The following is a 9,909-nucleotide window of genomic DNA, read 5'->3' as shown; positions in this document are numbered from 1 at the left end:
ACTTTCTTTTCCACCCGCTTTCTTTTCCGAGTATCGAGTGCAAATAGGCGCGATGGAGGGACAAGTCGAGAAACTAATTTACCAACAATCAGCTAGACCGAACAATCGCACGCACATAAGCCGCAGAGCGTCAAAGCGTGGTAGGTCGGAGGACATTGGGGCCGAAACCGACAACAAAGAGCGAATCCAGGCGAAGAACCAGCGAGAACAGCTAAAGCGACAATCAGAAGAAAGAGAAGGGCGATGAGATCCTACCTCGCAAGACTAGCTGGCTGAGGATAATGGCGTTTTAGAGTTGTCGAGATTGGCAACTCCGGGCTGAAGTAGGCGAAGATCAAGCAAAAGATAATAATAGGTCGTTTCGAAACGCGAAGTTAGTTCGAGACAGATGAACCGGCGTGGCGGACGAGAACGAGATCTTCGCGAGGCTGGTGGTGTTTTAAGACCCCTTGCAGGCAGACACAGGAACAAAGAAGAGAGCAGCGCCAGGCTGGAATGGGACGAGAAGGTCGGGTGTGGAACGTCTGATAAGAATCGAAGAAGAGAGCGAAGAAGAGCGAAAGAGAGGGGTTGAACGAGCGAATGTCGACGGATGGCGAGGATCCGACCGAGGAGAGTGAGAGGAGAAAGGAGGAGAAAAGAAGGCTGAACGAGGGAATGAAGAAAACAAGAGCCCGAATGGGGGATTCGTCGGAAGTTGTACAAGAAGCGTACGAGTCCACGAGGAAGTAGTAGTGCCCGCGGGAAGAAAAGGAGAGACTGGGCGAGGAGTTGAAGAAAGAACGCTCGCAGGGAGAAAAGAATCAGCCTTGTTATTTAGTGGTGATTAGGATCGTTCACTAATTAATCCCGATTATTATCAGCGTTGGAATTTGCTACGTGGTGAGGGTTTCATTTCCCACGGTCTGGTCTGCTGGTGGGCCTGAGTCTGAGTCCTGAGATTCGCAACCCCATAAGACAGATTGTGACCCTGCCCTACAACGCACTGTCAACAGTCATGAACAGAATTACAGCTGCCAGAATGTATACATTGTGTTTATCGCCTCTTATTTTGAAGCCTCTATCAACATCATTCCAATAAACTTCGTCAATGTTGTTGTCGGGGGTGCCAAATCAAGGCTAATTTTAATCGCCATCTCCGCTTTCACAACCCGAGTCTACGCGCACCCTCATTTTCTCCATCCAATTCCAGACCCAGCCGGCCTGGCCATCTGAATCCTCAGAGGCTGAGGCTGACGTGTGGCTTGACCATCCACTTCACCACACAATCACAAGAGGGAGAAAACGAAAAAGAAGGCAAAGATCTCCCCGGCCCGGCCAGATCATGGAATCTATTCCCTCGCCTTCGCCCTTCCTTGTCGCAGACTTGCAGGCTTGCAGTCGCAGGAAATTGCCTGGATGAAAAGGACCACTTGCCGGCATTTGCGGCCGCAAGGCCTATGTATACCCAACGTCCAGACTTCAGAGTCCTTACTGCCGTTGATCTGATCTGCTCCGCTCCGATCCGATCAGACTCGGGCGGCAATGGTGATGGAGTCACCTTTTGTTACGCGTTGATCATCGTCTCGCAGCCCGCGAGCCACTCAGGTCTTTTCGTGGTGGGAGCCTGTAACATCCTCCTGCGTGACGGCAAGGGCAAACTTACATACGAACCAGCCCATCCAGCTCCCGGTCCAGTGGTAATCTCGGACATTTCCAACCATCCAACGCTCAACTCGCGCGCATCCCTCACTTTGAATGACAAAATCAGGGGTTCAAACGAGGTTGAGCACTAAGCGTCTCCTGCGCTTTTTGATACACTCGTCCCTTATGTTCAAACACGTAGGGCGGCGCTTAACTCCCCGGTTGGTTCGTCCAACGCTGTCCACGTAGTCTATCGTATGGCTAGTGTCTTTTGACCGAACTCTTATGAGTCTCTGGACCAGTCGTTGGCGTTTGATGTTCGTCCTGACGAAGTGGTGCTTCAAACCTTCTCGCTATTCTTAGCCCTGCACTTTGTGTGATGTACCTCAGAGGGGAGAGTGCTTCCTGGAAGGATTGATACGCTGATTGTAAAGACTTTTGACGAGTGGCCATCAACTACTGCATGCACCATACTCTCGAGCAAATTTGAGGCGCTGCCCCAGTCATACATCAGGTACGAAAACATATACCTCCAACAGGCACCTGCCAACATGGCTGTCACTAGGAGTAATCTTATTGTAGAGTAAGACAAAAGCATGATTAGGATATATTCAAAGTCCTAAGTGGATATTTGTACAAAGCTTGGAAAGAGATATAAAAACATGATAATAATACATCCGAGTCACATCCAGCATGCCGCATCTAAACCAACACATAGGTAGGAATCTTGACCTGACCCTTCTTGCGGTCTGATCTGGGGACACCATATCTCCGGCCAGGGGCCTTGGCGTTACGCCCATCAGTGCCGGTGGTCTCCTTGCTGACAACGACATCCTTGATACGGAACTCGAATCGAGACGACCTGGGCTGAACGCGGGATACCTGGCGGTCATGAGCTTCTTGTTTACGCTGTTTGCGCTTCTCTTCAGCCTCATTTCCCTCCTTAAGACGTTTCTCGTGTGCTCTCCAGACATCACGTAAACTGTCAGGGTTGGCAGCGCGCTCGCTCTCAAGCGTGATAAGGTGCGGGTGTGGGATGCGCACGTCGGCGGGCAGTAATACGCGCTGCTCAGAGTCGCCTTTTCCGACGGCTTCGATTCGGCGTTCGCCAAGGTTGAGATCCCTCACGACCTCCCAAGGTTGATCGTCTTGATCATCGCCGCGCAGACGGGCTGGGGCAGCGGAGAATACGCGGCCAGCATCGACACGGGTAAACTGACGAGATTCAGAGACCGGGTAGAAAATTTGAGCATCGGTAAGTCGATGAGCAGGAAGATCATTGATCTGCTCGTGGGGTCTTTCGCGTTGCAGTCTTGGATCTCTTTGCAACTTGGTTGTCGGCACCATCTCGTGCACAGCACGAGCATATGGCAATGCTAATGGTTTCCCCTACTCATGACACAGTTAGACCACACAAGTAACAATATGCCAGAAAGAAAAAGGTTGCCATGTATTTGGAAGCAATCAGAAAATTAGGCGTTGTACACATTCCCAGGATTCCTGAGGTCGTAAAGACTAATCGAAATTTTTTATGTGGTTTCATCATTGCAAAAGGGAAGAAGGAAAAATGGTTGTCTTACCTGTTCTCTCCACTGTTTCTCCAACTCAACTAAGCGACATACAGCAGCGACTCGCCTCATATCAACTCCCGTATCGGTACTAACAGCCCGAACACTCTGCTTCTTGACCACAACTCGGTGGTAGATGTCATTTCGCAGTTCCTCGCTCAAAATACGTTCACTCTTAAAATGCGGGTTCGATGGAAACGGCTTTGAATCCCCTGGTAGCCCTTCTGGTCCATATTTCTTTCGATTCCTCCCGTCCGTGATATAGTTGGTTGAGCCGGGAATGTGGCTTTTCAATTCACTCCCTTCAGTCGTAAGCCATTGAAACATAGTCTCTCGGAGTCTCGTCTGTGTGGTTGGTGTCGAGGAAAACGAGCGGGAGGATTGTTGAGGCAGGTAGGGAGCTGAAGGGGTGGAGCGGCGAGAGCAAGATAGTTTGGAGAGAGGTGCGCATGATGGTGATGGGAGAGATGAGTGGGTGGAAGTTTGAGAAGCAGAGGAACGACATGAGAGAAGGGAGTTGGGGATAATCTGAGAATGTATTCGCGGCGGCATTTTCAATTCTAAGCGCGACAAGCGCACAAAGCTCGGAAATAATAGTGTATGAGAAAGCAACAATGCCTTGATTCTATCAACGAAGTGCAATTGGAAGGTGTCTGGACACTGAATGGGGGCGAAGGACGAGAACTCTGGTGTCAACAAGTTGGCTGGAAGGAAGATCCGAAGACGAAGAAACTTTTACGGAGAGCTGGTCACGTGATTAACCAGCTCCACCAAGCGCGCCAGGTTCTCAAGTCAACCACGTAGAAAACTACTAGTACAAGCCTTGAATGCGGTTTCGGAGCATGTACTAGTAATTGATCTGAGACCTTGATCACCAGCTGGCATATCTTTATTCTTGTATTGAGTACATAACTCGAGTCCAGTTTCCGCTCGAAAGGGATGGGGATAAGCCATGCAGTCCTGGCTCGAAACCTAGCTAAAGAGAAAAGAAGAATACCCCAACCATCGGATGACCCCGTTCTTGTCGTCGGGCTATCAGAGATTAAAAAATGCCAACCGAGGTGGCAGGCACCTATAAGTAGGCACGGACGCGATGTGCATCCGCTCTAAAGGTAGAAAAATGAAGACAGCTCATGTGTATACCCTGTGTAAAACGCCATTCTTTAATGATAACAGCCATCCATTGTAAACATCGCCATGAATGTTAGAGTAGAGCTCGAATGTCAGCCCAGCTTGCAAGGTCTTTCGTTCGAACTCCATCTCCAAGTCGAGGGGTAGCGAGAATGAGGGAATAAGTAGAAAGAAATTCGAAAGGTCATGCATGTCAAGGGAAGAAACGACTGGAGGCATAGGTAAATGACAATACAGTGAAGCAAACTTGACATTCCACCCAGGACACAGAAAAAATGGAGAAGGTAACATCGCTAGTGTAAGATGGGGACGCCAGAAGTGATGATGCAGAGGGAATCGATGTCATTAAACCAAGTATGAAGAGAGTCCCATGAGAAAAGAATCCCCAACAACACGCGCGAAAGTGTGAATCAGAAGACGGAGCAGAGAAGGGTATGGAGATGTGCTAAGAAACCAAAAACAAAAAAAGATAAGCCCAGCAAATTGAACACGCAGCCTTGACAGGTATCAAATGTGATCCAAACTCAAGAACAAGCTACCTAGTAATGATGCGAGTATCCCTGACCAACCAAGCTGGAAACAGCGCCAACAATTCCATGCCAAGAAAAAAAGAGTAGTGGACAAAAAAGAGGAAGCAAAACATCTGGGTAAAGAAAAGAACAATGAAGTGGTAGGGTGTCCAAGCCCAGGTATCGATAAGAAGAAAGCCAAAGTCAAGAGTCCCGATAGCCTTACTCCCAGGGAAGGCCAGGAGACCCTCCGAATGCTGTCTAGCCCATAGCAAAAACAAAGCCCCTCAATGCGCCGGAGATACCAGTAATCATTAAAACATGTCGGACATTGAACCCGTCGAAATGAATGTCGTGTCGTCCTACCGACCCATCATGTAATCAGGATAGTTTGGGGTGGAATTGCCGGAGCGCGGTCCGTTGCCGTTTGCTCCACCGTTGAGCAAAGATTGGGGTGGCGGCATCATCACTGGGTTCATGGGATTCGGGCGAATTCCCAAACCCGCATTGGGATTGAAAGAGCCATTCATAGGCATGGGTGGGTGGGGATATGCCGAAGGATGCATGACACCATTGTTTCTTGGGGGCATTGGCATCAAACCGGGGGGTGCAGAAAGGCCAGGTGGTGGTCCGCTAACAGCTGAGAACATGTGGTTCGACATTGCGTTGATGCCAGCACCAGCGCCTTGGATAGCAGCCTGCGATGCTAGGGAATTTGAAGCACTCAATGAGCCCGGCTGACCCGAGCGAACTCCAAGTGGATTCTTAGAGAAGCTCAAACGAATGCCGGTCTTTATGCTATTGGAGAGTTTATATCCATACAGCTCGTTGAGGGCTTTCCCTGCCGTACGCACGTCTTCGAATTCCACAAAACACATAGGCCCATTTTGCTTGTTTCGGAAGCACAGGCGCTTGTAGCCACGCTGCTTCGAAAACAGAGCCTTGAGTTCTTCTTCCTGGGTGTCGGGGGGCAGATTGCCAACATAGAGGGTATTGCATGGAGGATTCTGATCGTTCGGATTGGCTGCTGGGAAGCTGTGTCGAGCCGTGTGGGCGTTAGGAAAAGGATATGTGGGACCACCCATATTGTTACTCATAGATTGAGGAAACGCCGATGACGGTGTCTGAACGGGTGCGTAATTCTGCACTGGCGGGGAGATATTTGTCGTCAAAGATAAGTTGCCAAAATGGCTCGTAGGAATCTGTGGGTTGGTTGAACGCCGGGGAGCCGCAGAGACAGACCCAGAGTGGCCATTCTCAGCGTAACCAACAGGATCTTTGAGGAGCTCTCCTGTATCCTCATCGATATCCTGGTCTATCATTGACTTGCCACTTATGCGCGGGAAATCGGGGACACCACCACTTCCAATCGGTGACTGAGGAGAGAAGAAATTGTGTAGACGCGAGTTCGTCTCGGCTGAGGGTAGATTCTCGTTTGCGGACGGCCCAGCAGGGTTCGCCGCCGACAACTTCTCCATGGTTTGAAAGGTACCATTAAACCGCGACTGGCGCGTCGCCGGTCCGTTGTTCAGTAGCCCGCGTGTTGCCGAATGGTCGATCGTATTGCGCCTGGGAAGAAACGGGGGTACGGAGGACCCGGTATTGTAGATTTCGACAATCATGGTAGCGTCGTTCTTGGAGTTCGGCTTGCCATCAAGTAACGCCCGCGCTTCCTCGGCCGCAGCCATGGAGCTAAACCGTGCGATCGCAGCCAAGAATCCAGCATCCTCGGGAAGGTCACACTGTACAAAGTCGGCATCCAACAGTTCGTTCGAGAATAGGAACATGCTGCGCAAAGCCTCGCGACTCATATTTTTAGGAAGCTTTCGCATGAATATTGCGCCACCACCCACCGCGTCGGCCTGGCGGATGAAGCCGTTGAGACCCTGCGCCGATCGATCGGAATCGCCCAAGCGCATGGCGACTGACGGCACGGTTTCGAACGACGAGGTATTTGAGGATATATTATCAAAGGACGAGGAGGGGCTGAGCGGCGATGACAGGTGATAGCCGAAATCAGGGCCTAGGGAAGCTGCAGTCTGCGATGCGGGTGCATGGTACACGTCGGTCGACATCGCATTCTGTGCCGTCGCGGGCGGCTGCAAAGATGAAAGCGACTGGTGCGTAGGCGACGCGCCCGATGAAACGGAGGGTGTGCGCTGCGTGGTGCTATAGGACCCTGGGCTTGTACGGGTGGAATGGCTCGAAGTGCCGGTCATCCCTCGAGGACGAGGAAATCAGGAGTCGAGTCGCTCGATAAGGGGCCCACGAGGGCGACGTTGCAGCACGAGCTGAGAGGTTCGCAGGAAGGTAAGGGGTTGCGGACGGAGACGAGCGGGATGACAGGTGAATAATGGGACAGAAAAGCGATATTTTTTTCGACGTTCAAGAACGAGACAGCGAAAAGCTACTCGATCTAGCGGGATGTCTCACAAGTGACGAGATCAAGGGGCTACCGATGCGATAGGAACGATTAGGGAAAATAAGAATGCGACGGACCGAGGATGCAAGCAAAGACACGGGTTAATGGGACAGTGGAAACAGGTCGCCAGTCAAATAAAAGATGATCGGAAGTCGAAGGAGAGACGCAGTTGATTAGAAGATCAATAGTAGATTCCAAAAAATGGCGCCTGGGGAAGAATAACAAGAGGAGGGAGCAGGGGGTGTGGAGGAGAGCAGAGAGGGAGACGAGGACAGAAAGAGGTGGATGCCGGACCAAAGTTAGTCGAGGTCCCTCAGCTTAGCGCAGGAATCGATGACAAGGAAGCCGGAAAGAGAGCGTCTCGGGGAAAAGATTAAAGTTAGGGAAAGAAAGGGAGGGGGGTGGCAGTAAGAGGGGGAGATTGAGGATCTATAGAACAGTGTAGTTGGGGGTTTAACGGCGCTGGTGATCCCGAGTCTGATGCGCAAGTAAAGGCGATAAAGATGTCAAGAAGAGCGTTGCAGACGACAGAAGCTCTCTCATGGTTTTGAGGCTGCTGAAAGTGATGCTGATGATGCAGGAGAAGGTACGAGTAAAAGTCCCAAGGGCTAAGGGAACTTGAACGAGTCCGGAGCGGTCCTTTCAGCTTGAAGGGGGGTAGAAAGACTGGGAAAAGTGTCCTTATCCATGGTTCGAGGCGACCTGGCAATACAAAAGGTTACAGTACAACTGCCCGTTTCTTGGGTCAGCCTGTCGAATGAGCTGTTGCGACAAGCTCAAAGCGCGTCCCGAGTGTCGCAATGACATGACGCGCTATTGAGCCGGCGTCAGCTTAGCATGAAGCACCAAAGATACAAGATTCATGTTCATTCAAAGTCTTGCGATCCCTCTCTCTGATAAGCAAGTGATGCAGTGCTGTCTACTAACAACTGTGTGAGGCTGTATCAACCCATTCCGTCAGCAACTCGAAGCAGGTGGGCGATTTACAGAGTAGTGCTCCTATCGCGTGGACGAGCCCACCCTTGAAGAACTTGCCGACCGAGTGCAGCGATCGAGGACAAGCCGCGTCCGAATGCCAATGCGGAGGGGTGCGTGTGCAAGAGCTGCGGGGCCGTGGTCCTTTTCAGGTTCTTTATCGCCGTATCCGTATTTACAGGATCTGTCGTCAATACCAACTTCAAGGTTCTGTCTAGACCAGGACTCAAAGATCACATTATACTCCGTACAGGCAGGTTGGTGCCTGGAGCCTGGAGGCAATATGATGCAATATGCGAGAGAGAAAATGTGAGAGAAAAAAGCAAACCTTGAATCAAGATCTTACCGTAGTGACCCGATCAATCTGGCTCGCCCTCCTGTTGGACTGGTTCCTTCAGAAAGCTTCTTCGAGGGTCAAAAGTAAGTGGTTAGGAATATGAACTGTGACTGGAGCGATATTCCGTTGGCAACTGCTCAAAACCATCTGGTCTCAGTTCTGCGAGTTCGACATCCTTGCCTACAACGTATGGAAAGTATGCGAGCGAAAAAGCCAACCCACGTCATTACTTCAGCCTCAAGCTATCCAGCTGATGAGAGAGATGTGCCTTTGTACCACATTAACATTGCGCTCCCACAGCCCCCCATTCCGTGGATGGCGGCGGACGGAGAGTTTCGAGCCCTGCCGTCGGGATAATGAATCACGTTTTGCCCCTCGCACAAAGGATTTCGGGTTCAGAAAAGCAGTAACATTGCCTGGAGGGGTCAGTTTTTCAGGAACTGGCCTCGCTGACAGTGCAACGGCCCGCCATCCTATTGAGGAGTCATCGATTTGCCATGTGATGAGGGCGACCAGCACGACGGGCCTTGGGAAGGGGCAGCAAACAAGCAACCCAGAAGGATGGAAACTGGATCCGGCCGTTGTCGGATATGCAGTGGACATTCTAGCCCTCCAGCTGCAGCATGATAAGCAGATCCATGACAAAAGCACGTCCGTGTATACCGAGATCAAGCTAGGGCATGCTACGGCGCATGCATGACCTCTGGTATGAGCCTATAACGAGAAGAACATGAGAACAATGTCAGCAGTCCTCGACTCTCTAGAATTATCGAAACTCGAACTTGGATGTGATCTTCCCAGCTGAATTCTTAACAATCACCAATCACATTTGACGATGAGGCTTTACAACGATCCTCGAGAGCCTCGGACCTCAGCGCGCAAGGGGATTGGTTCCTTCATCCTCGAACTTGCTTCGACTACCAGGAGTAGTATGAAGCTTTACGGGAGTAATTACTACTAATCCTTTAACTACTCGATCGAGCTGACTGCTCCTATGTAAGTGCTTTACAACTACTTTGGTGTCTCTGAAAGGCAAGGCAAACTTGCCGATGCTTTTCCCACACGTATACTGCTCCAGACTCGTCTAGACAAAGATCGTCTGCGAGCGGTATGCGGGCATTTTCTCTTTGATACTTCTCGTACACTTCCGAAGCAGGCTCCCAACTTTGATGATGCTGACCTCCTTGTCTTCTGACGCTTGGTCGGCTCGGCTATTATTGTCTGGCTTTCTGTCGGTTGCATCGGACAATATAAGGTCAGTTCTCTCTCGGGCATCGGACAGCCGCATCCGAGTTTAGGACTCGAAGCTTCAGGAAGGTACAATCAAGGTTCTACCAACGGAAT

The 9,909-nt window shown here is 50.7% G+C and overlaps 3 protein-coding genes across 3 annotated transcripts; 1 reads left to right on the top strand and 2 right to left on the bottom strand.

Annotated features, from left to right (window-relative positions):
• Nucleotides 1-2,201: 2,201 nt before the first annotated feature.
• BJX68DRAFT_230413 (mitochondrial 37S ribosomal protein mS45) lies at nt 2,202-3,883 on the bottom strand. Its single transcript, XM_071039203.1, has 2 exons — nt 3,204-3,883; nt 2,202-3,012 (listed from the first exon to the last, which is right to left on the bottom strand). Exons 1-2 carry the CDS (start codon nt 3,741-3,743, stop codon nt 2,326-2,328), a joined length of 1,227 nt encoding a protein of 408 aa, XP_070902433.1. The 5' UTR covers nt 3,744-3,883; the 3' UTR covers nt 2,202-2,325.
• A 1,020-nt stretch (nt 3,884-4,903) lies between these two features.
• On the bottom strand, nt 4,904-7,341 carry BJX68DRAFT_205950 (uncharacterized protein). The gene has a single exon (XM_071037641.1). The coding sequence runs from the start codon at nt 7,048-7,050 to the stop codon at nt 5,194-5,196; it is 1,857 nt and encodes a 618-aa protein (XP_070902432.1). The 5' UTR covers nt 7,051-7,341; the 3' UTR covers nt 4,904-5,193.
• A 1,338-nt stretch (nt 7,342-8,679) lies between these two features.
• BJX68DRAFT_205921 (uncharacterized protein) lies at nt 8,680-9,420 on the top strand. The gene has a single exon (XM_071037640.1). It carries the CDS (start codon nt 8,819-8,821, stop codon nt 9,263-9,265), a length of 447 nt encoding a protein of 148 aa, XP_070902431.1. The 5' UTR covers nt 8,680-8,818; the 3' UTR covers nt 9,266-9,420.
• Nucleotides 9,421-9,909: the final 489 nt, after the last annotated feature.

This window comes from Aspergillus pseudodeflectus (assembly GCF_044049435.1).
Source record: "Aspergillus pseudodeflectus strain CBS 756.74 chromosome Unknown BJX68scaffold_8, whole genome shotgun sequence".
Lineage (NCBI taxonomy): Eukaryota > Fungi > Ascomycota > Eurotiomycetes > Eurotiales > Aspergillaceae > Aspergillus > Aspergillus pseudodeflectus.
This window is presented reverse-complemented; position numbering and strand designations above follow the sequence as displayed.

Bases quoted from the DNA above. Each gene is read 5' to 3' on its own strand.
- BJX68DRAFT_230413 (XM_071039203.1), bottom strand. From the start codon at position 3,743: ATGCCGCCGCGAATACATTCTCAGATTATCCCCAACTCCCTTCTCTCA. The intron at 3,013-3,203 runs GTAAGACAACCA...TGTCATGAGTAG, and splicing joins AGAAACAGTGGAGAGAACAG to GGGAAACCATTAGCATTGCC.
- BJX68DRAFT_205950 (XM_071037641.1), bottom strand. From the start codon at position 7,050: ATGACCGGCACTTCGAGCCATTCCACCCGTACAAGCCCAGGGTCCTAT.
- BJX68DRAFT_205921 (XM_071037640.1), top strand. From the start codon at position 8,819: ATGAGAGAGATGTGCCTTTGTACCACATTAACATTGCGCTCCCACAGC.